Genomic DNA, 26,094 nt, shown 5'->3' on the forward strand with positions numbered 1-26,094 from the left:
TCACCCACAAAATCATGAGATAATAAAATGGTTGTCTTATCCACTAAAATTTGGGCTGACTTGGAACGCAGCATGGTCCAATGTGCATTTTCTCATTCAGTCTATCCATTATCTCTATCTTAAGAACTAGGAAATTTAAGCTCAGAGGGATTAAGTAATTTACTCAAGTTCTCCCAGGAAATGAGCCCCACTTGGCATTTGCATTTGAGTTTGTACTTTGTAAATATGAATCTAGAGCTCCCTTGCATCAAAACTTGTTGTTCTGCATCTTAAAGGGTCCTTTCTAAGAGAAGGGCTGTCATTAGAGTCAAAAATGTTACCTTCAGTTAAAGGGCCAAATGGCTATGTAAGGAATGGCTTTTCTACAACAGGGATATTCCCTTGTTTGAGAGATAGGTGGAGAGACCTGTAGTACAGGGCAGGCTCCTCCCTCAACAAAACTCAGGTAGGTGGGGCTAATTAGCTTATCTTTAAGTATCTATGACTAGTGTGGAGCCTTCTGTGGTGTATGCTTAATGTTGTTCCAGGAATAACCCACAAAGGAAAAAGTGACAGAGTGGGAGGGGAGGGTCCATGGGCTAGCTCTTGACAGAAAGGGGTTCTCGCCACCTGGCGGCTGTGCCTGGAACAACGCTTTTCTCTGGGTGGCAGGCGAAGAAAATGGAAGGCTCCTTTTTTGGACATGGCTGAGTGTGTCCAAGATCACGTAGTTCCAGCATCATTCCAGGCTGGAGTGAGACAGGGCCCGTGCCCAGGAGACAAACAAATTTCCTCTATGAACATCTATGCTCCTTGAAGGAGGCAGGAGAAAGGGTTTCTGCTGTCACCAGCTCCTCTGCTCTTCACTGGGTGCTTAATAAATAAATACTTGGTATTGATATTTGAGAAAACAGGTGGTGTGACATCCTGTAGTTCATCTTTACCCTTCACTGAAGATTCCAAAAGAGACAACTAACCTGAAACGAAGGGTGACTCTCAGAACTCAGGACATGGGTTTGCCATGGGCCAGCTTATCTCCTCAGCAACATGGCCCCTCAGTCCCCTTCCTCCCTGTGCTCACTCTTCAACCTCCAGTCACAGGTAGCTTCTCAGCCCCTGAGGTGGGGCCTTCAGCACCCCACTCTTGCTGAGTGGACAAGGATACCATTCCCCGGCAGTCAGGGAGGACAGGAATGCCCCCTGTACTGGCCTGAAAGACACCAAACACCATCCTCACATCAGACAGAGCCTCATTTTCCTCACCTGGAAAAATCTAGACAGAAGCATCTCCCTCAGAGCATGGTTGCAAAGATATCAGCGGGGCTAGATGTGTGGAGTAGTAGGACCCCATAAAGGACCAGCACAAGTGTGCATAGTTAGTACGTAGGGCAATTTCTGGGAAAGTAAATATGTCTGTCCCCAAACTCCTCAGCCAGCCAGACAGGAGTCCTGTCTACCCATCCCAGGCCAAGATTTTGCCCCAAAGCTTCCTTTGGAATCATTGGCTTTCCCCATCCCTTCTCCCTGATCCCAAGAGCAGGTAAAAAAGACAAGAGGGGCGTGGTAAGAACAGATATTTTATTGTATTCCACGGTAAGGGAGAGAGGAAGGAGGGATGCTGGGTGACAATGCCTCATGCCCTCCCCTGGGCTGAGTGGTCTCAACCCAGGATTCTGACCAGCCACGGGACACATGGACTTGAACTGTTTTGAACTTGCTGCAGGACCCAAAGTGACTGCCTAGCGTGTGTGCTTGGGTGGGTCTGTATAAAGTAAGCTTTCTGTGAGAAGGGACCCTGCTCCCTCCTTGCTCCGTGAAGGAACAGCAGCCTCCACATTTCAGGGCCTAGTGGAGAGACTCAGGGATGTCCGGTGCATTGCAACTTATTCATACTCGCTTCTCTTTTTCACAGTGGGGAGTACTCTGACTGGTGACATACAGCTGTGAAGACAGCAGAAGGGCAGCCCCCTTCCTGGAATACTGGAGGCCTGTGCAGGCCCCAGGCTCATGGCCTACACAGGCTGACTTGGAAGGGCTTCTCCTGACACTAAGCAAGCAGTAATCCCTGCAGATTTATTGCTGGAGGGCAGAAACCAACCTTACCTACGTTGCCTTGTGTGCTCAACCTGTCCATCCCCCAACTGAGCCTTGGGTTTCATGTTACCTCAGTGAAAAGGGCAGAAGCCTCCCTGAGCAAGAAGCTGGTGATTGGGGCTGGGGGCAGGCAGGGCAGGAGACCCTTATAGGCATACTCCTGCCCTACCCCAACTCATGACTTATAGTCCCGAGCTCTTGTGCCTCATGGTGGGCACTGCATGACAGCACAAAGTGGTAGTGGTGGAAACCTCGTACAGGGACTTGGGGGCCTGCCCCACTCTGGCCACCTCCTGCCCCTCCAGGAAAGCTGGGGCTGGAGTGTAGCTTTCCAGGTGATCCCATCTGCTCTTGGCTCCCCTGAGGAGGCAGCAGAAATGTCAGAAGCACAGTTGGGGAAGCTGTTCCTTTCTGAGCTGTCAGAACCATTCCAAGGACAAACGCAGGGCAGAGGTGCTGTGAGAGGCCCTCTCACAGCATGGGTTCGCCATGCTAAGACACCTAGTACTTTCCCTGCTGAAGAGCTTGTGACTACAGTGGGAAGAGCAAAAGGTTGACTGGAGAATAAAATTAGGGGCCTCCCCCTCCACAAGGCCCTCCCTCCCATCAGAGGTGTAAAGATGGTGAGTCACCAGCAAGAAACACGTGCCTTTCCCCACAGCTGGAGCTTCCTGTGGACACTGTGCTGGGGCCTTACCCATAGAGCTCAGAGGAAGAGGCAAGGGAAGCAGAATGGTCTTCCAGAAGGTGGTGACCACTAGGGGGAGAGGGGAGTCACAAATCAACACCCAACACACACCCACACTCGTGTATGTGCACGACACACACACACTCCACACACACACATGCACACGCACTCACACAGAGTTCTAAGCCCTACATATAACACGCAGCAAAGACACAGCAACCAGGACAGGGCCTGGCCCATAGCAAAAGGCTACGAGGAACACTATAAGCAAGCAGACAGCCCCAGCTCAGCCACCTCCCACAGGCTTGCAAGCTGGGGCCTGGCCCAGCCACGCTACAAAATTAAAAATATATCAAATATACAATGAAAATAGATCTGTACAGCACTGAGGATGAAAATAGTCCACCAGCCACAGTATGATATTGGATTTGTCATTTCACAGCATTTACACCCACGTGTACAGATTGAATGTACAATAGAAATAGCACAAAGAGTATAGATAGTGGAGTGTCTCTCCTGGGGCCTGGTTTTCCTGTTGCTAATTCTGCTTGGGACTAGGCATGGGGCCAGGTAAGAGGTGTTGTTAGGTAAGGGGGCCATGACAGAATGCTGTACCCTCAAAGTGCATCTCCGTGGAAAGAGATGAGCTCCTCTCTCCTCACATCCTAGGACAGGTGGGGCCAAGAGGGCTAGAAAAGAGAGAAGGTATGGGGGACTGATGAGTAAGGGAGATGGCAAACTGGGTGGATGGACCCCTCCAGGCTGGGGACGGAGGTAACCAGAGGACCCAGGGGTAAAGGAGGAGGCCTCGTCTGTCTGTCTCAGTGCTGAGAGCAGTGAGGGCTACAAGACTCAGAACCCTCCTTGGAAATGCTCAGGCCTGCTCCTGCCCTGCTCACTATTCACTCAAGAATGGAGCCAGTCTTTCATTCCATCTATAAATCCATCCATCCATCTATCTATCCATCCATCCAACCACCCATCTCTGCCGACATTTATTCTCCAGTCAGGTTCTGAATCCTCACAGGTGGCACTGGAGGGCAGCCTATCTTCCAAGGGAGGCCCTGAAGGTAAGGGGGTGGGGAGTAGGGATGCAGCCCTTTGCAGGCGCTAAACCTCAGGACAGAGGTTCTGCCTTGCCCTCGGCAGACTCCTATGTTCATGGCTGCCTGTGGTGCTGCCTGTCATGGGCCAGGGAAGCTTGGGAAAGTTTCCAAGGTGTCTGCACACTATGTGCACACAGGTGGCTGTGCTTGTGCAACAAGGAGAGTGAATGGCAGCCCATAGGGGCAGTGAAATTACCTGTCTTTCCCCCAAGAACAAGGACTCCTAGTGTCGATCTCCAAGGAACCCTGATCCAGAGAAGCTGCCACTAGACAAAAAATCAGGCCCCAGGTGAGGGGACAGGGAGTGTGCTTCAATTGTGCTCCAAACCATCTAAATTGTGCTGGGAACCATCAAGGTGTGCTTTGGAAAACTTGCTTTGTGCTTGCACTGTCCTCTCTCTTCCCTTCTCTCTCTCTCTCTCTCTCTCTCTCTCTCTCTCTGTCTGTCAGAAAGAGGCAGAGGCCACCACCTGGGCTCCAGGTTGGATAGAGGGGCTGGGAGATGGCTAAGTCCTAATTGGTCAAGGTGGGAAGGATCTGGGCCCACTCACTGCCCTCCTCCCATGCAGGATGCAGAAATATACCCTGCCCACCTCAGCAGGGGCAAGGACATCCAAAGATTCACCTATAGCCAGAGGCCAAGGAGCCTCCTTTGCTGCCAAGGTTCAAACTCAAGCCAAAAGCACCTATCTTACAAAGCAGGATTTGAGAGTTTCTGTATACTTCCTGCCAAGCTTGAGTCCTGGCACATCTTCCCCATCCCTGTCAGGCAGCCTCCTGGCTCAGGAGCAGCCCAGTCCAGGTGGGACAGGATGACAAGTCCTGTTCTTATGGCAGACCGAGACAAAGTCCTCCTCCGGGCACCCTCAGCCCTGATGGCTCTTATCACCTCCACCTAGCAGCACAAGGGGACTCTCCCCCTGACCTAAGAACTGAAGGTGGTAGGTTATAAGAAGATGAGTTGACTCCTAAAGTGGCTACTTGGAGTCCCCCATAATGGGATTCAGGATTTCTGGATTGTTCTGGTTACATGGCTGCAATTTGGTGAGAGGTTCTCAGAGAATTAGATGAATTAGGGGGTCTGGATTGGAGACAGAGCTGTCTCCAGCCTCCTGCTCAGAGCTAGAGAGCAGGGTCTGCTGAGACTGGGGTGGGAATGTGGCAGGGTGGATCCTCTCTCCTTGGGCAGAGGGCCTGGCCTGGGCCTGGTGGCCATTGTGGAAGAAAAGGCCAGGCCAGGCAAGTGGGCAGGTTGGGTGTGGGGAGAGGAGGGCAGGTTGGGGGCAGTGGTCACAGCTCTGACTCAGGGGTGCTGGCCAGGAGGTAGCCGCTTCCATAGCGTCCATTGGGGTTGCCACTTGTCTCCAGGGTTGACGTGCTGCCGGGCCCCAGATAGGAGCGGTGGGTAGGCATGGGGGACGGTGCCTCACTGGGCACCTTGCTGAGGATAAAGCGAGTCTCATCGTTCTCCTCCAGGTTAGAGATGTCCTTCATCATGCGGCCCTTCTTGTAGGACACAGAGAGGGTGTTGGAGCCATCAGACAGCAGGTGGAAGTGCCTCAGGATGAACACCACAGGGATGGGCAGGGTGGCCACAGCGATGAGGACGATCAGAAGTGCCATGGCCCAGTTAGGGAAATACAGGTAGCGCTCAGCAGCCTGGAGATGGGTGGTGGTGAGGGCTGTGGTCAGCACTGTGACAAGTCCCTGCTTTCACCCCCCTCCCCCAGCCTACAGGACAGTCTCTTCCTTCCCTCACCCTTGGTCTGCCACTCCTCGCTCCTCCCATCACCCTGGCCAGGCATCAGGGGGCACTACTTAAATTCTGCTGGGATCACAATGGCTAACTAATCTCAGCTTCTATCTGTAAAAACGACAGGTAATTCTACTCCATAGACACGGAAAGAGGCTATGGTTAGAAAGGATTGGATAAATGTGTTACTGAGCCTGTTTCCCCACTTGTGTTTCAGGGATAATTCCTCCTTCTCAGGGTTGTTGCAAAGGTTTGGTGTGCAGATCACACCAGCAGGGCCTGGCCCAGAGTAGGTGTCCTTTAAAGGGTTATTCTATTGCATTAAAGGCTTGAGGTCAGACACTAGTGGCTCATGCCTGTAATCCCAGCTACTTGAGAGGTTGAGATTGGAAGGATTGTGGTTCAAGGCCAGCTGAACCAAACAGTTCATGACACCTCATCTCAACCAATAGGTGGGCATGGCTCTGCACACGTTATCCCAAGCTATGCAGATAGTTGAGATCAGCAGGTTTGTGGTTCCAGGCCAGTCCAGAGGGGAAAAAGTTTGGAAGACCCCATCTCAATGGAAAAAAGTCTGAGTGGGGTGGCATGTGCCTGTTATCCCAGCAAAGGAAGGAAGCTTAAAATAGGAGGATTGCAGTTCAGTTCAGCCTGGGCAAAAAATGAGACTCTTATCTCACTTTTAACCAGAGCAAAAGGGGCTGGAGGCTCTCTCAAGCCACAGAGCACCTGCCTAGCAAGTGTGAAGTCCTGAGTTCAAATCCCACACTAAAAAATATGGCTGGAGAAGATGCAAGTCACCCTGGGCGCTTCCTGGCCCAACTCTCACCTCCTCCTTGATCCAAGCACTGTAGCCTGGGGGCGTCACCCCTAGTTGGATGATGCTGGCTGTGGTGAGCACAGCCATGCACAATGGAGACACGAACTTCCACATGTAGAAATAGAAGCGGTAGGGTTGGAAGCCCAGCATCTCTGTCAGCTCCTGCATGAACCTGCCAGGCATAGCAGAAGGCAAGAGGCTGGAGGCATGGTTCAAGCCACAGAGCACCTGCCTAGCAAGTGTGAAGTCCTGAGTTCAAATCTCAGTACTAAAAAAAAAATGGCTGGAGAAGATGCAATGGCCCAGAAGTTGGCACTTCACCACTGTGAACCCCCCCCCCCCCACCCCCAGTTACCTCCTCCAGGAAATCTTCACTGATCAGTCCCTTCCCAGACTTCACCTTCACTGCTCATGGTGTGAGGCCTGGGTGGCCTCTGCTAGGCTCTGCCCTGACTACCTCACACCATGTTCCACGCAGGAGTATGATACAGTCCTTCAGACCTGCCCTGGGTAGGTGGACAGTCACTAGGGGGCTTTGTGTTCACCAGAGCACCCAGCCAGCCACCTTACCAGCCTGGCTCCAGCCTCCCCCTGCTGGAAAAGAGGCAGCAGTGCACTTCCCCAGCATCCAAAGGCAGGAGGTTGCCAGGATTAAGCGTTTTCTAACCCTGGGTCTGCGCTAGAGCTCCAGCAGGCAGGCTGTGTACTTGAAGCCATACAAAAACTCATCTTTACCTCAGTTACACCAATGAAAATCCAGCAATTCATTCTATTGAAAGTGCAAGCAACCACAGTAGTGTTAATAATACCTGTGGCTCTGTCTACTAGAGACTGAATCAGATATTTTTACATTGCATTACAGTTGTTGAAGATACCCAGAAACCTCATTTACACTCATCACTACTGTGAAATTATGGCCGTTACTAGATCTGGTGACTTAAAGTACCCGGACATTACTATTTCATAGATTAAACAATATTTTGCTATTTTTCAATGTGATTATAATACTGCACATCGTATGCATTTAAAAACAATATTCTGAGAAGGGCACAGGGTGGAGTCCATGGTGTCCAGTCAGAGTCTGACTCTCATGCCTTCCAGACCTGGCACACAGGGAGCAATCCTTTTCTTACGATCCCTGCCCCCTCCTGCACTCTGCCTGGAAGCAAGTGGTCCCTGGGAGAGAGCCCTGATTCCAAAACCATCAGGGCATCAGGGAGGATCAGGTTAAGGGGTTAGTGCTGAGTACAAGGATGGAGAGGCCCCAGGCAACTAACCCTGAGTAGGTGGAGAGGGCCTACTCCTTGGGGACACAGATTTGTCCTTAAATGGGGGATGACACTGAGTGCTGCCAGTGAATGGAGGTCTGCCCCAGGGTCAGGCCATGAATCCAAACCCTTTTACTGCTGAATCATCTTGCCCTGCCTAACCCCCAAACTTGGAGCCAAACCATACTTTAAAAGTGTGAATCAGCTGGGTGCTGGTGACTCACACCTATAATCCTAGCTACTTGGAAGGCACAGTTCAGGAAAATTGGGGTTCAAGGGCAGCCCAGGCGAAAAGCAAGACCCTATCTCAGAAAAACTCAACACCAAAAAGGGCTGGATGAGTGGGTCAAGAGGTTGAGTGCCTAGTTAGGAAGCCTGAGGCCCTGAGTACAAACCCTAGTACTGGCAGAAAAAAATAAAGCGTGCATCAGCATGCTGAGGTCTATAAGTTCATGGAGGGCAAGGGACCCCAGAATCCCCACCAAGTGTTTAACAAGCTTAACAGAATTTGGGGAGTTGGCACCCAGGAAAGGAAGTTTAGACTGGTGCCAGGACCTGAACCTAGGACTCCCAGGTAGGTCATCAGCATGGTTCTATCTCTTACTAGCCGAGTGGCCTGGGCCAGCCACGCCCTCTTTCCAGCCCTCAGTTTCCCAGTGCCAAAGGACACTTTTAGCTCTGATATTCTGACTCTCTGATCTCCTGCCCCATTCGCGAGCAGCTCTGGGAACACAGGACCCTCCAGGAAGTCATGTTATGACAGAACCCTCCTCCTGTCCCAGAACCTTCTACCCTGTGTCCCCCTTACTTTTTGGTTCCATAGATCCAGGCCACAGCGATGTTCTCGAGGATGACAATGACGGTTAATGGCAGGGTGGCTGAGTAGTCATCAAACATGGTGACAAAGTAGTTTCCAGAGCGCTGGACGAACAACAGCCCCACGAAGAATGCAAAGACACAGCAGCCCACTACAGAGAGCCGGGAGGCCGGTGTGGGGGCAAAGGTGCAGAGTGGCCAGGGCCCTGGGGGTCTTGGGGGCACCCAGGTCTCTCCCATCAAATTGCTCTCCCAGCAGGCCTGCAGCCCACCCTCCCTCAGGTGCAGCCCTACAGGAAGGAACCCAGTGCTGGGGTTCTGAGCTCCCCTTCTGGGTTGGGTGGGTTCTTGAGGAAGGCATGGACACTCCAGTCTTCTCTCACACCTCCTGCCCCTGGCACAGTGCCTGGGCCACTGCAGTTACTCCATTGGGTTTAAATGATTCATCTGGTTCTCGGTCTCTTTTTGTCTGCCTCAGTTTGAGAACATCCCTGGGGATGTAGGTGAGAAGTAGCCCTGTACGGAGTCCAGCTCCAATCAGCAGGGACAGAAGGGGACTGTGACACAGCCAGAGACTGGGGGTAAGACATGGAACAGGACGTGAGAGGTCAGTGCTGAGAGAGGTCACTCCTGCCCAAGACAAGTCAGCAAGCCCACAGTGAAAAGGACAAGCCAAAACTAAGCAAGAGACCTATCTCCTGGCTCAGGCTCTCTCCCCTTGGCTGTGAGTGCTGGTGGCGCAGTGGCACAGGGAGATTCCAGCTGTGTCCCTGGTGATCCCATCTGGGGATGGGATACTGAATGACCCAGTAAGAACCCAGTCTTTCTATAGTTAGAACCTTGCACGTGAGCATCAGCAGGCTGGGCAGAGCTGCAGGAAGTTACCTGTGAACATCTCCTTGGGCACCTTGAAGGTGTCGATGATGGGCGTGGTGATGCCCGCCATGGTCCCGATCATGCTGCCAAGGCCCAGGTTGATGAGCATCAGAAAGAACATGACGGACCAGAACGGGGAGGCGGGGAAGTGCGTCATGGCCTCGGTGAAAGCGATGAAGGCCAGACCTGTGCCCTGCACGGACTGAGGTGGGTGGAGAATGAGGGTTCTTGAGGCCCACCTTCACCCTGGAAGCCCCCTGCTTCTTTCCTTCTGTCCTTAGGGCTTTAAAAATCACTGTTCCCTCTTTCATAGGGATCCCCACCTCCACCGGAATCCTATTGGTTGGGGCCAGACTTCAGTGGGCATCAGAACTCTTGTGGATTGGAGCAAAAGGTACCAATCCAGAATTCCCTTAGGGACCTGGAATCTACAGGTGGTACAGGGACCCTGGAGATTCATATAGAGATGCTTGCATCTAGACATATACCCAGTACAAGACCCTCCTCCTCTAAGATGTCTTCCCCGATTGCTCCAGACTCACCCCACCAAAGCTCTGAACTTCTGACCTGCAGATGGTCTCAGGCTCAGCTGCCCAGTGGAAGCAAGTGGAGCTTTTAACATCCCTAATGCCCAGGTCTTCCCCAAGTAAAATGACTTGATTGGTCTGCGGTGAAGCTGGCCTCGGGTTTTATAAGAGCCCAGGTAGGGAACCACTGCTTTAATGCTTGGGCCCTGCTCATAGAGTACCGACCTGGCTTCCTGCCAGGATCACTCACGCGCTATCCTGTGTGTGATTGTGAGAACATGTGCTCCCACACAAGCATGTGATTCCTGTCATCTGGATGCTGTTGAGGTCATATTATATGGAAAATATAATGGAGCCTTTTATATGGAGCTCAGGCATCTACCAGCAGAAGCTTCTGGACACATGAAGAAGGACAGGGTTAGCCCAGGCTATGGGTGCAGGCTCTGTCACAAGAGCCTTGGCTCCAACTGGATTCCCAGGACCCTGAGGATGTGTCTCTGTCCTGTTATCCCTTAGAACAGAACAGTCATTTTGAAAATGCCCTGCTGTGCAAATGTAAATAGAAGCAAGGTGTCCAAGTATGGGCCTGAGCGTTGGTGAGAGGAGCATCTCCTGCCCAAGCCCAGGGGGGTGGGAGTGTGGAAGCTGAGGGAGGGGACAGAAGCATCAAGGGGTGCTCCAGAGCTCTCCCACTTTCTAGCTGTGAGACCTTGATGAAACAAGGTCACCACTCCCTTACAGGCTACTCATCAGTGAAACTGGGGACAATATGAATATTCAACTTGCCTTGAGGACCAAAGGAGATGGACAGCAAAGGGCAGACGATAACATAAACACTCATGTCATGCACTGTGTACAGAGCATGTTCTAAATGCATCGCATATGGCAGGGCCAAGGTACACAGCAAGCTCACCCAGGAAGTGAGGAAGCCACCCCACACCTACTGTGGTCTCTGGGATTCATGTGTCTGCCTTGGCCCTTGGTCTGTTCATAAGCCTACCTGGGATTACAGACGTGGCTGACACTTTTCCTCAATTTCTCCCTGTCTAGATGCATTATGGATCTTCCCCTAATACGTAAACAAATGCTTGGCTTTCTAAGGCCAGGCTCACACTCCAGACACCATGGCCTGTCTCTGGGCTCCTTCCTGTCCTCGAAAAGGCAGCCCACCCCGCACCTTGTCCAGCTCCTCCTCCAGGAGGCAAGGGTCCAGGCCCAAGGCCAAAAAGCGGTCTTCCTTCACGGTCATGATAACATTGTACATCTCTGCATAGTCCTTGGTGGTGAGATGGGAGAAGTTGACATGAGGTGGAATGAGGTCCCGGCTTAGGACGTTGGAGTTTAAGTACCCCAGTATTTTCTCAGCGTTTCTGCAGTACAAAGGGGAGAGGACTAGGTAAGAAGGCAGGAGTGGGATCTGGAGGCCCCTCCAGACACCCAGGCAGGACACAGGGGCCACTGCAGAGACAGCTCTGAGCCTGTCCTGTGGGCCAGGGCTAGGGACAGATGATCCCTGATTTTATCCCCCTTGCCCTGCACGGCCCATCTGCTCACTCCTGGGTGAGGTAGGGGACAGGAAGGAGGGACAGGAGGGGACATGCCACCTACTCGACCACACACTTCTCATTCATAATGTTGGCCTTGAAGCCCAGCACGGCAAACACCACCAGGGTGGCCAACACCGAGGTGAAGAAGTTGATGAAGGACACAAGGGCAGCATCAAAGTGGCAATTGTTGTCCTGCTTGTTGTAGCTGGAGAACGCGATGACACCACCAAAGCCCAGCCCCAGGGCGAAGAAGACCTGTGTGGCTGCCTCCCGCCACACCTGGGGGTCCAGCATCTTGTCCAGCTATGGGTGAGGACCGGGGCAGGGGAAAAAAGACACAAGAGATGATGGTTATACTCATGTGCCCTGGGTTCCCCCACGCCCCTCTTCCTCAGCCTCAGTGGAATTCAGAGGCAGCATGGCAGGGTAGTAATAAGCTGTGACTGTATGAGCCTGAGCAATCCATCCAATCCTTCTGAGCCTCAGTTTCCCCAGATGTCAAACACAGACACAAAACACAGACAACAAGATGTCAAGTTCAGAGGATAGTTGTGAGGCCGAGATAAGATAAAAACAAATGCTTACAGAGTAAATTCTGTTAGTTTTAGTTGCTATCATTGCTTACCATAGAGCTGTCAGACTATAGAAAATGGCCAAGGCTATTGTGTAGTATACAATGATACTTGCTTAGACTATGGTGTGAAGGGTGCCTCCTCAAGTCATGCAGTGAACAGCCTGCACAACTGTACAAGAGAACAGAGAACACAATGTCTCCCTGAGATGTTTTTCCACTTCAGATAATGGAAGAACAAAATTCACCATCTGCTCCCTCCTGCCTACCAGATCTCCCCTTTCCCAGAAAGAGGCACCATGAACACACATCTATATAATCTAGATCACACAGTCCTCCTCCCTGACCCCTTCCTGGAGAGAGGCAGCCTCCATCTGCCCACAGACCTGAGAGGGGCCTGGACCACAACACACATGGATGGCATGAGGCCATTTCCAAAGTCCCTTTCATATCCATTTTTCTTTTACTGTTTGTTCCTTGAGGCAAGACCAAGGGGTGAAAGCAGGCAGGGTCCCAGCGCTCATGGGGGTTAGGTCTTAGGTGGAGAGATGGACACTGGTTAGCAGATGCTAAACTGCAAATGTGACAAGGGCTGTGATGGCTAGGAACTCAATGTTCAGATCACCTGCAGTGGGGGATCTGAGCAAGGTAGGAGGGCAGAAAATCGTCTTGGGGTGGGGGGAAAGGGGGTCTGGAGCTGACATCTGACAGGGGCAGCAGGGGGCAGGGAGAGCACTGAGGTAGAGGGATCAGTATGCAGGTATGTGATGAAGGTAGGACAGAGGGTGGTGGGGGAAGGGAGAGGAGGTAGTCAGAGTAGCAGCATGGTAGACGTAGAGGTGATGCAGGTAGGGTGGCGCAGGTGAGGTGATGCAGGTGAGATGGTACAGGTGAGGTGTTGAAGGTGAGGTGGTATAGGGGAGTGGTACAGATGGAGTGGTACAGCTGGAGGTGGTCCAGGTGAGTAGTACAGGTGGGACTAGGAAATGCTGAGGTCAAAGGCCTGTAGGGTTCCCTGTCTTCATCCTAAGAAAGATCCAGGAAACACCACAGGGCTGAAGAAGGAGGGACACTGGGGGATGTGCATTCCAAAAGAAATGAGTGTACGTAGCAGGGAAGCTATGAAGAAGCACTTCTGGGGTCCAGGTGGCAGGCTGTGGTGGCTTTGCCTGGGGTGGGGAGGGGCTGATGGAGAGATTTAAGGAGAAGCCAAGAAGACATCAGGGATGAACTGGAGATGGGGAATGCTGGAGAGGAAGAGCCAAAGTGACAGCCATGCTCTGGCCCGTGTGCCAGAACCCCACTGGCTATGGGACCAGTGAAGTTTGTGTTTCTGCATATTGCTTTGGTTATTTGGGGTTGGACTAATTTGAAGATAGAATACATAAAAATTGGGGGAGAGTGGGGAGGTGGCCTTCTATAAAAGCCCCTTGAGCTGGCCATTAGAGACAGCAGGGAAGGGTGACCACATGGGGCAGCTGCAGGCAGGTCTGCATGTTCTGTTCCTGCCTGTCTTTTGAGGGGCTCCCGACTTGGTGGTCTCTTTTCCCTGTAAAGCAGGAGGTCAAATCTTCTGCTGGAATGAGTGCTGGAGACAAGGGCGGAGGGTTCAGAGGGGTGGAGGTAGTGTCAAGGGAGACAGAACTCAAGAAATGGGGCAGGGCTTTCCCACACTGCTAGGGGCCATTGACCTTGCACAAGTGGAACTCTGGTTTGTTTTTATTTTTATTTTTGTTGGGATTGGGATTTGAGCTCAGGGCTTCAAGCTTGCAAAGCAGGTGCTCTACCTCTTGCACCACACCTCCAGTCCATTTTGCTCTGGTTATTTTGGAGATGGGGAGCTCTCAAACTATTTGCCCAGGCTGGCCTCAAGCCATGATCCTCCTGATCTCTGCCTCCCAAGTAGCTAGGATTACAGGCATGAGCCACCAGTACCGGGCTATTTGTTTCTATATTTTGAGACAGGTTCTCCCCAGGTAGCACAGGCTTGTCTCAAACTCATGATTCTCCTGCCTCAGCCTCCCAAGGGCTAGGCAAGTGCTCTACCACTGACTAAATCCCTAGCCTTGAGGGGTCTGGCTTTGAAAGTAAAATTACAGAAGTAATCCAGGTAGGTCCACAGCTCCTTACCTAAAGCCTTGGGGCCAAAACTGGATTTGGACTTCAGGCTTTTGTTTCCAATTCTATTTTAGGAAGATAAACTGATGCCTATCTCACGTAATTGCCTAACAGTTTCAGCAGGGTCCAGGCCAGCACTCTGGAATCAAACACATTAGGATTTCTGTAGCAGAATATGAATCTCCACACCAACAGAGACTATAAATAGTCTCACATCTGTGCAGGTCATTTTCCCTCCAAATGAATTCTAGGGGAACAAAACCAAATTGAGGCAACTCTTGCTTTTCAAGGTGATTTGGGTTTTAGTACTGTGGACAAGGAGATAGGGGCCTGTACTGTGTTTAATAGTCATTTGGAGGTTACAGAAAATAATATTCGTCCCCCTGTGAAAGGATTTCTGTACCCCTCTCATTCTCATGGGTGATGACTTTAACATGATTCTCTCAAAACACTCCATAAATGGGTGAAGAGATTATGCACACCTGAAAGGCACGCTGGCCTTCACTAGTGTCCCCAGCTGTCCATGGTGACAGATCTATCAATCTGCTGAAGCCTGAGCACTTTTCTTAGCTAGAATCCAAGACCTACTGGGAGAGCTATGGGCAGTTTGGTGAGTGCCTACTAGGAAGAATTACAGGGTTTTGAAGAGAGGCACATTGAAATGGGCAAGCTCTGGTCATGTTCCTTACATGAAAATAATTTTCAGTGTCTCCCACTGCCTCCTGGAAATCTTTCCCACTCTGACCTCTGCACTTCAAATTCAGTGTACTACAAATGCATCATGGTCTCTCATACTTCTGACCTTGGCTCAAGCTGTTCCCTCTGCCTGAAATTTCCTTCCTGAAATTCACTTTCCAGTGAACTCCTACTTATTTCCCAAAACCCAGCACAAATATCATGCCTCTGAAGCTTTTCCTGACTGCCAATGGCAGAGCTAGTCATGGTCTTGGGCTCTCATACCTCTTGTCAACCAATAGCTACATCACAAGCTTGTGTGTCTACCTTCCTTCCAGCTGTTCATATGAAGGGTGGGAGTCATGTCTTGTTCGCATCTGTATCAACAGTGCCTGGCATGTGGAAGAGAAGGTAGGAGTGGAGAGCAAGACAGAGACAGAGACAGACAGACAGACAGACAAAAAGCCGATCTGATCGAGGTCATGAGCCAAACAAAAAGAACTGGACAAGGGACTGTGAAGTTGGACCTGTCATTTTGGGCTATTATGCCCGGTTCCAGATTCTTAGGACTTCAAAGTGCCACTTTGTAAAACAGTTATTTTAGTGCTGGCTTCCTCTCCTCCTTCCTTCCCTATATTTTTGGTAATTATTTCTCTTTTTATATACATCAAATATTACTGTGAACCAGGAATGGTGGTGCACACCTGTAATCCCATCACTCAGGAGGATGAGACACAGGAGGATCTTGAGTTCCAGGCCAGCCTAAACTATGTAGGGAGAGTCTGTCTCAAAAAAGAAAAAAACCAAAATGACAACAACAAAACATTACTACAGTTTTTACAAAAGGTCTAGATCATCTGTGAGACCCAAACACATGTCATTATCAGGATTCTTACCACTCCCTAAACCTAAAGCGAGGGTGTAGATAAATTCCTAGCCCCACTCAAGGGACAAATTTCATAAAAAGAAACAGCCATTCCAGGTTAGATGCCACAGTCCCAAATGGATTAGCAATATCTTGGAGGACTTCTCTGAGGACAGGGCAGGACTGCAGCGTGTGCAATGACTTTAGATGGAAACAAGATTGATTCTGTGTTTGTTTACCATTTGTCTATTTACATTTTTTCCCATTTTTAAAAATTATAAAACGAACACAAGTGGGGAGGATAGAGAAATGAACCCCCCCACTATTCCCATTCTCCAGCTTTAACAGTTATGAACACCTGGCCAACCTTGTTTCTCTATGATCCCACATTCTCCCTTCCCCTAGACTATTCTGAAGGAAACTGATAGATCTGAACCTGACAATGAACTCCAGGAAAGCACCCTCGCTCCACTAGAGCTTGACCTTCAAGGAGAAAAGTGTCCTGTGTAAATTCCCTCAGCAGCCCCACTTGCAGCCTGTAGCTTGGAGGGCCTCCCCCACTGATGGAGATGAACAGATACCCAATGCTAATCTGGGAGTAAACTGAGTCAGGCTCCTTCAGAATGGGATGCTTGGTATTTCTTGAATTTAAAGGAGACTGTTGCCAGGACTCCTGGGGTGAAGATGTGTGATTTCAAACAAGTGTCCACAGAGGATGAATCCCTGCCCAGATTCAAGATGTCCCGTGTCCCTTCCAGACATTAGGATGTGACTGCAAGAGGAGAAAGATGGGAACTGGGCTTTCCCTCCAACGCTAAGCTCACACCCTCCTCAGAGCGCCCGCTCTGAAATAGAGCAGTGGCTTCCTGCTGTTTCTTTGGCCCAGTGGCTGAGTCACTTCCTCGCCAGGGAACAAGGTGTTTCACCAACATGAAAATGAGTCTGGATCCTCACGCAGCTGCTGAGTCCCAGCCTGAGGACCTGGTGTGGGGCAGCAGTGCGCACCCTTGCTTCTCGGCACTGCTGTGGCACCTGCCGGTGTGGAGCCGGATGGGCCACAGACACCAGATGGCACTGGAGTGCCAAGTTCCTACTGACCAAGGACAATGTCACCTTCACAAGGGATGAGGATAATAATAGCTAAAGCTAAAACTTACCGTGTGCTCTCCACTTGTCAGGACCAGTGCTACGAGCTCTCCCAACAACCTGTGCAGAGGTGCCATCATTCACACCTCTCACAGCTGTGGAAACTGAGGCACTGAGAGTCAGGGACTTGCCCGCTGGCTGCTGGGTGATCTGAACTAGATCATTGGCTCCCTCTGGTCCCAAGGCTGGGCTGCCTTCGCTTTCCTGCTGAGAGGCCTTTGGAACGTGCACTAACCCTCTTCTTGGGTCCCAGGGATGCGCAGGGACCGGTGTTAGCATACTCTCAGTCATGTCGTCGCCTCTCCTTCTCCTGGATCCCAGACTCCCAGTTTCCTTCCCCAGACATCACCATAACATATGGGCTCCCTGTGTACGCCTCCAGTGATGCTGACAGTGATACAGCAATCTTTACAGTCACATGTTACAACACATACACATGAAAACACGTATGTGTGTGTATTCCTTTTTCTGCTGCTGTCCACACCAGAACTGTCCATGGCGCTCTCCCTACTCCCGGACAATACCTTGCCCTCTAGAATTCTTCAACCTGCTGAGCTGGTACTCCCAAGCCCCAGAGCTCCAGGCAGGATGCCCCCCTCCCCTTGCCTTCTCACAGCCTCACCCTACAGTTCGCTCACTTCTCTGTGAAATGGTAGTAATAAGAGCACCTGCATGTACGGTCGCTAAGAGGCTTGAGTGAGTTAATTTTGTAAGGGACGTGCAATATGGCCTGGCGCTTAGTGAGCACCACCTCACTGATTGTGGGAAGCTATCTGCTTGGAGATGTTTGAGGGTGAAAGGCTGCATCCTGGATCGCACAGGAGCTGGGGATGGCCATGCTGGAGGAGTCCATGGCTGATAGCTAGCAATTAGCGCTGTGCCTGGTTACTGGGGTTTGAACTCAGGGCCTACACCTTGAGCCACCCCACCAGTCCTTTGGGTTTCTTCAAGTAGAGCCTTGTGAACTATTCACCTGGGCTGGCTTCGAACCTCTATCCTCCAGATCTCTGCATCTTGAGTAGCTGGGATTATAGTCGTGAGCCACCGGCTCCCTGCCAAGTGTGCCCCCTTAGGCCTCCACTACTTTCACCTCCATTCTCAGCTGATCACTTTGCTTCCTACCTCACTAAGAAAGACAACGCAATCAGAAGAGGACTCTAGCCATGAGAACCCCTCCCAGCAGCTTCTCATGGGTCAGCATTGTGCTGGGTGCCAGCCCTTCTCTCCTGTTGTATGGACTCTGTGCTCATAGCTAAGCCATCCTCTTCCTCATGGGCACTGGGACCTCTCCATGCTGCTATTCCTCCTCCCCGACAGCAGCAGTCTCCCCTTCTTTTTTGGACTTTTTAAAGTATGCAGTTCTTAATACATCATAGAGCTATCAATCACCATGATCAATTTAGAACTTTTTCCTTACCTCAAAAAGAAGACTGTACCCATTGACAGTCATTCCCAATGTCTCCTCAACACCCCCTCAAACTCCAGCCCTAATCCAGCCAACTAATCTCTGTCTCTAAGAATTTGTCTACTCTGAACAGTTCATATAGTTGGAATTATACACTGTGTGGTCCTTTGTGTCTGGTTCTTTTCACTTAAGTTAAAATTCTCAAGGGTCTTCCATTCTGAAGCATATATCAGTACTTGATTCCTTTTTCGTGGCTAGATAATATTCCATTTTATCTACATGCAACTTTTTTTTAAATCATTCTTGGGCATTTGGGCTGTTTCTGCTTTGCAGCTATTATGAATCCTGCTGCCATGAACACTCATGTTCAAGTTTTCATGTGAACATATGTTTTCCATTCTTTTGGCTATGGGCCTGGGAAGGAATTAGCTAACTCTGCTTAACCTTTTGAGGAACTATCAGGCTATTTTCCAAATCTATGGCACCATTTTAAATCCCCGTCTGCCGTGTAGGGTGGATTGTTTTCATTATGGCCCTCGCCAGTTACCACTCATTTTTCATTTCTCTGCTTCCCTTTACAGCAAAACTCCTGAAAATAAGTGATCTTACTACTTGTCTCTAATTCCTCACCTCCCATTTCTCTTCCAACCCATTACTGTTAGATTTTGTTCCCAGCACACCACCAAGACAGCTTTGTCATAGTCCCCAGTGGCACCTCTGTTGCCAGGTGACTGGTCACTTCTGAGTCCTCATCACCTTACCATTCCCTCTTTCTTTGAGCATTTTCTCCACTCTGCTTCTCTTCACTCCTCCTCCCTCGCCAGCTATCCCTCCCCTGTAAACTCAGCGGCCCCAGGACTCAGTGCCCAGTCTTTTTTTGACAATGTTCACTCTCCAGGTGATTATAAACCAACTTATGGCTTTCAATTCTGTTACACCAGACTCTCAAACTTGTACCTCTAGCTTCATCCACCCAACTGCCTATGCACCCTCTCCACCTGGCTATCTACTTGACATTTTAAACCTGCCATGTCTGAAGCAGTACTATGGGTGTTCTCCACCAAATATCCTTCTCTCATCCCTCCCCCATCCATCTGTAAGTGTCAACTCCACCCTTCTAGTTGCTCAGGCAGAAGACCTTGGAGTCACCCTTGACTCCTCTCCTCCTTCCATACCTCACCCAATCAAATGCAAATCCTGTTGACTCTGCTCCCTTGGTGCATTTTCAACCCAAACCATCTCTCATTACACCCATCACCATTTGGGCTTAAACCCAGTCTCCTCTCACCTAGATGACCATCCCAGCAGATACCTGTCCTCCCTGTGTCCCCTTGGGTCCTCTATGGCAGCCTCCTAAGAGGCTTAGAGTGACCAGATCCTGTCACTCATCTGCCCAGAACTTTCCAATGACTCCAGGTTCACCCAGAGGAAATGTCAAAGTTCTTACTCACCCCACCAGACCCTGTGGTCTGACTTTACTCTGTCCCCACCGTCCTCCCCCTTCACCACCATTTGGTTCAGCACACTGGCCTCCTTGAAAATGCAGGACTCAATCCCTTTGTCCTCACTGTCCCCTCTGTTTGAAATGGAATGCATTACCTCCAAATCCTCATATAGCCTGCTTCCTCACCTCCTTCAAATGTCTCCACTCAAATGTCATTTTCTCAGTAAGGCCTTCCTTTACCACACCATCTGAAATAGCACCTCCTTCTCCCCTCGCTCTCTGCTTTATTTCTCTCTCTAGCAACACCAGACAACAACAATTCTGTATCTTTATGATGTATCTTAGATTGTCCATTTCTGAGGGCCAGGAAGTCTGTCTGCTTTCATCACTGCTGATTCCCAGGATCCAAAACATCACCTAAAAGACATTCGGTGAGCTTTTTGTTGGACAACTGAATAAGAGAATGATGGGTTTGGGGGTGTTTTCAATCCTTTGCCACTAAAACAAATATAATGGCCAATACTGTGTGCTGATCATTTTACTTGTATATAAATAGGTCTGTAGAAAAATTCTGTAGAAGTGAAATTTCCGGGCCAAAGAACACGAACGGATGTAATTATTTTTTCTTTTTGATGGTACTGAGGTTTGAACATGAGCTCAGGCAGATGTTCTTGCTAGGCAGATGCTCTACTGCTTGAGTCACACACCCAGTCCTTTTTGCTCTGGTTATTTTTGAGATAGGGACTCACTTTTTGTCTGGGCCAGCCTGGACCACAATCCACCTACTTATGCTTCCCTCAGTAGCTGGGATGAAAGGTACATACTACCACACCCAGCTTTTTCTGTTGAGATGGGGGTCTCATGAACTTTTCTGCCTGGGTTGGCCTCAAACTATGATCCTCCCAATCTCTGCCTCCCCAGTAGCTTGGATTACAGGACAGGCATGGCCACGGTAGTAAGTTTGATAACCATCCCTGAAAGTTTATAGGGTTACAAAGCCCACCACAATTCACCAGTGTATGTTGAGCAAACCACAAGACTAATTACATTGTACCCCATGCTGATCTGGGTTTGTAACTGGACAGAAAGAAATAATCAGGAGAAAAGCTGTCTGGGAAATCCAAGAAGCAATTAACACCAGCCACTGTGCCACCAGAGGCTCCTGATCACATTGCAGTCATTGTACCCAGTGCTGTGTGCTTTCAGGCAGGGACTGGATTATTCATGATGGTGGAAGGCTTTCATAGGAGGGAGCATCTCCCACACCACTTAGCATAGCTCACAGGGAGCCTATGCTTCTCTCACATGGCTTCTGAGATGTCCTTGGACTCTGCCCAGGATGCCAAATGACACGATCCCTGGGGATGTCATTCATATTGTGGCCTATAGGAATGGAGCAGTGCCCATTCCTGTGGCAATGCCCTGGCACTCTACGGTACCATTCTAGGGTTTCCAGGGCCCCCCGTATCTTCAAGTCTGGGCTGAAACAGCCACACCTCTGCAATGGCCCTCTGCACCGTGTGGACTATTGGACGGCTGTTTCTGAGAGTGGGTCCACCCTTTCTGCAGATGACCTGACAGAGTTACAAATAGATCCACACCCCAGCAGTCTCACTTGCCTCAAGTGGCACAGACTGTTCCAAGGCCCTTGCTGAACGAGTTTGGTCTTCCCCACTCTCCATTCAACCCAGCTCTCAGGGTCAAGGGCAGGAGCTGCTCCATGGACTTGCTCAGTAGACATGCTGTCAGGATGGGCTCCATCCAGACCTAGAGGCCAGAGTCAGATGGGCCAGGGGCTGCCCTGTGTTGGTTTGGGACACTTGGCTTCTCTAAAGTCTTCTGGGTTTCATTTTTAGGTCTCAGCCTCATGAAGACTTTGGCCTCTGCAAATGCTAAGGTGAGTTCCTACAACTTCCCGAATGCCTGGGACGTGGTTTGGAAAAAGAGCAGCCCTGTTGTTCAATGTGCCCATCGACCATTCCTTACCCATTTGATTGTCAAAGATGACGTCTGACAAACATGGTATGAAAGAAACTCTCCGAAGCAAAGTGGACATAATGGATATGTCCACTTTGGAGAGTATTTTGGCTGAAGTTATGCACACCCTTTGAGACAGCAATTGCACCCCACACATATACACCCTAGAGAAACCCGTGCACACAAATTACCTGTGTAATGATGTTTATTTTAGTCTTATTAGCTATGGTGAAAACTGAGAATCACTAAATGGTCATCAACTAAAGAATGAATAAGTAAATTCTCCTTTAGTCCTATGGTGCAATACAACAGAACAGTGAAAATCAATTTAAGTAAATCTTGAAAGCAGCGTGAAGCAAAATAAAAAGCAAATCACAGAAAGATGCCTACCATGTGATTCCATTTATGTAAAGTGTAAGAGTATGCACAAAAAAAAGTTATTATTCATGGAAATGTATATGCATTATGAAGAATGGATTAGCAAGCTAATTAATTCCAAGTTCAGGTTAGTGCTTGCTCTGGCCTGAATGTTGGTGTCTCCCCCAAATTCACGTTAGATCTTAATACCCAACGCAATAGTGTTAAGAGGCGAAGTCTCTGGGAAGCGATTAAGTCACAAGAACTCCACTCTCTAGCAAGCTCCTTTATTCTTCCACCACATAAGAAGCAGTAAGTAAAAAGACTGAGCCCTCACCAGGTACGGAATCTGCTGACCCCTTCTTCCTGACCTTCCCAGTCTCCAGAACCACGGGCAATAAGGTTCTGCTGCTAAAAAATTCCCTGGTCTGGACTGGACGTGTGGCTCAAGCAGTAGAGCACCTGCTTTGTAAGCTTGGAGTCCTAGTTCAAACTCCAGTCCCACCTTCCCCCCTCCAAAAAAAAGATAAGTTACCTGGTCTAAGTATTTTTGTTACAGCAGCAAGCGTAAACTAAGACACTGGCTACTTTTGGGAAGGAAGGGAACAGAATTAGGGAGGGTTACACAAACACTTTAATGGCATCTATAATATTTTGTGTCTTAGAATGTTTATTGCCTGGCACCAGTGGCTCACGCCTGTAATCCTTGCTAATTGGGAGGCTAAGATTGGAAGGATCACAGTTTGAGGCCAGCCCAGGCAAATAGTTCATGAGACCCCCATCTCCAAAATAAGCAGAGCAAAATGGACTGGAGGTGTGGCTCAAGCAGCAGAGTACCTGCTTTGGAAGTGTGAGGCCCTGAGTTCAAATGCTGCCCCCCCCACACAAAGTGTATTATATTATTAGATGTGTGTTTTTTCACTGAAAAAGCTTTGCTATTTTATTTTTTAGAAAATTTATTAGCATAAGTTGTACAAAGGGGTTCATTGTTGTATCTACACACACACATATAATGTTTTGTAATCAAATTCATTCCATCAATATTACTCTTCTTAACGTCCTTCCCTTCTTCTTCCTCCTTTTAACCAGTTTTTAGTGGGTTCCTATGCTATTTTCATACTTATATATAGTGTACTTATATCACTTCCATCACCCTTTACTTTCCTGCTCCCCCTCTCAGTGGCTCCCCTCCCCAACAGTACCCTTTTCACAATCATGCCATATTACTATTTTGGGGGTATAGATTCCACATATGAGTGAAAACATCCCATGCAATATTTGTCTTTCTGAGCTTGGCTTTAGCTGTGTTTATATGCCTAAGGTATTTCAACATTAAAGGAACATTTTAAAGAGTGTGGAATCCATAGAGGGTGGCACTGTGCACACTGGGTCCAGGGGCCAGTTCCAGCAAGACTGTTCTGTGGGCTTCTAGAGTTACGTACCCCGGGCTCTAACACTTAAGGGCCCATCTGGAGACCTTGGTGAATGTCCACATTTATAAGCATCACCAGCTCATCAGATCCCCTCGTGAAACTCTGTAGAGTACAACTCAAAGATTCAAGTGTCCACTTGAGACTTGTCATGAGTCTATGGCTAACAGTGAAGGAAGTCATTAGAAACCATTAGATTTCTTCTCTAGGTCGCTTATCTTATAGAAACCAGACATTTTTTCTTCTCTATCAGATGTTACATGTTCACAACCCTCTGGCCAGCCACCTGGCTTGGGGACTCATTTATATGCCTCTGTAGATTCACTATGTGCCACACAAAGGGGGCCTTTACGGGGGTCATTAGAAATCTTAGAAGTTCAATTCAAGGCCACCAAGACCAGTTCGTGAGATAGTGTGGGGCTCAGCCAAGCCTACCCTCCAAACATCAGGCGCCTGCTCACAGCAGCAGAGCTGATGTTGGGAGGGACTAGGGATTTCACAATCCCTGTGTCATCCTGTGTGAACTGTCTATGAAGGACTGTGTGCGTGTGTGTAAACATGTGCAAGGTACACTATTGAACACGGAAGCCTCAAGCTGGTCTGACTGAGCCTGTGGGCTGGGTTTCTGCAGGCCCTTGTGGGCTGCTAGGTCAGCTGATATCAGGAGGTAAAAGTCTCAGCCTGACCAGCTGGAGTTGCTAATGCCCACTGCATTAAGGCCAATTGGAGGGCATGTCACTCTGCATTTCAGATTCTCATGCACGTTGTGCCTAGTGGTCAGAGGGTCATAGACAGGCAGGCCACCTTCAGGAAAACTGGGTGTATCTTCGGGATGCCTGCATCTCGGTGTACCCTCTGTGAAATGTGAACTTATAATTCGTGGACTACTGAAAGAACTGAGAGGAGGTGTGAATGGGTTCTTTGTTCTCTTGATTTGGGTAAAAACCTGGATTTCTAGTGGGGGGCTCTGTTCTCATAGGCATTTTTTTTTTGAGGTACTGGGGTTTGAACTCAGGGCCTACACCTTGAATCACTCCACCAGCCCTTTTTTATAATGGGTTTTTTTCAAGATAGGGTCTCGAGAACTATTTGTCCTGGCTGGCTTTGAACCAGCGGCGATCCTCCTGATCTCTGCCTCCTGAGTAGCTAGGATTACAGACGTGATCCGCCCTGCCCAACATAGGCGTCTTCTTGGTTCCTGCTGTCACAGATCCATGAAGTGAAGTCCCATGAATGAAAGAATGAAGGAAGCTACCTGCCCCACCACCTGCCCTAGGCCAACATGACTTCCCACAATTTCCTCACACATGCCCAGTGCTTTTCCACGCCCTTGCTCGTGTGTCACCTTGGTAACAAAGTCCTCCTGGCACTCACTGAAATCCTACCTGCTCCCTAAGGCTCATTTCAGATGTTACCTCCTCCTTGAAGCTTTACCACATTTCACCCAAACGGATGTAATGGCCTTCTCGTTGGAACATTGAGAGCAGGGCTCATGGTCCCTTCCCTGTGCATCCTTCCCAGGCCCATCACGATACCCAACACACAGCAGGGGCTTGGCATGTGTTAAATTGGATGAAGTTGGGCTGGCAGAGTGGCTCAAGCAGTAGAGTGCTTGCCTGGCAAGCATGAGGCCCTGAGTTCAAACCCCAGGACCACCAATTAATTAGTTAATTAGTTGCATGAAGTTGACCAGGCCAGTGGACCTGCCAATGCTCTCCAGCACACAGAAGCCCCAAACCCTTACCTTGGGCGTGAACATGTGCAGGATGCCATCAACCGCCCCTCTCAGCAGCAGCCCCCGGACCAAGAAGCAGGCCAGCACCACGTAGGGGAAAAGGGAGCTGAAATACATCACCTGCAGAGAGGACAGGGACCCACTGTCAGGCAGCACCCCTTCTGCAGCTGGCATCCCCTCTCCCTACTCACAGCTGGGGCCCATGAGTCTCCTCTGATATCAGGCAGCAGAAAGCAGAATCTTGGAGCCCCTGGGCACAGGGCCAAACCCACCACCCATCTGGCTCTGAGCCCAGGCAGAAGCAGGAGCAGGACAAGCTGGAGTCAGCATGGCTGTGCCTGGGCTTTATGGGCCTTCCAAGGGCTGGCACCACCGTTAGTGGTCCCCACCTCCAGGACCACTGTGAGAAAACCATATTCTCCCTCCTCATCTTCCCATGTGCCCTCTCGGGCCCCTCAAGGATCTCACTTGTCCTTTGACAGAAAGTAATTTGGAGGCCAGACAGGGCTCTCAAGCAGAGCCCATCAGAAGAATGCCTCACCCTTGTGATCCTAAGTACATGCTGATTTCTACCACGCGATTGTCTGGTACATTTCCACTGCCCTGGTACTGAGCTACACACCAAGTACCTGCCCACAGACACCCGCTGCACTGAAACAATCCCAGGCCTGGTGAGGGCAAGACGGTGCGAAGACTAAGAGGATCCTGTGCCGAGCCGACTGCCAGAGCACTGATCTGCCTCTACCATTTACCAAACATGCAGCCTCAGGCTACTCCCCATCTCTAAAAAAGGGTGTAGTAATTCCTAACTCATAAGGCTGCTGAGAACCAAGTGTGCCCATACAAGTGCCTTGAAGTGTCAGCTACTATTTTGGCCTCCATAAAAGGAAGAGGTGG

General features: G+C 49.8%; 1 protein-coding gene across 2 annotated transcripts in view; it reads right to left on the reverse strand.

Annotated features, from left to right (window-relative positions):
• Positions 1-1,540: 1,540 nt before the first annotated feature.
• Slc6a17 (solute carrier family 6 member 17) overlaps positions 1,541-26,094 on the reverse strand; it is a 48,753-nt gene continuing 24,199 nt past the window's right edge. For both annotated transcript variants that reach the window (XM_074050798.1, XM_074050797.1), the window contains exons 6-12: positions 25,207-25,317; positions 11,536-11,777; positions 11,105-11,297; positions 9,410-9,602; positions 8,517-8,676; positions 6,450-6,612; positions 1,541-5,526 (exon numbers count right to left, since the gene is read on the reverse strand). In XM_074050798.1, the coding sequence (XP_073906899.1) occupies positions 5,158-5,526; positions 6,450-6,612; positions 8,517-8,676; positions 9,410-9,602; positions 11,105-11,297; positions 11,536-11,777; positions 25,207-25,317 (1,431 nt within the window). In that variant the 3' untranslated portion in view covers positions 1,541-5,157. The remainder of the gene's footprint in view (positions 5,527-6,449; positions 6,613-8,516; positions 8,677-9,409; positions 9,603-11,104; positions 11,298-11,535; positions 11,778-25,206; positions 25,318-26,094) is intronic.

This window comes from Castor canadensis, chromosome 12, assembly GCF_047511655.1.
Source record: "Castor canadensis chromosome 12, mCasCan1.hap1v2, whole genome shotgun sequence".
Lineage (NCBI taxonomy): Eukaryota > Metazoa > Chordata > Mammalia > Rodentia > Castoridae > Castor > Castor canadensis.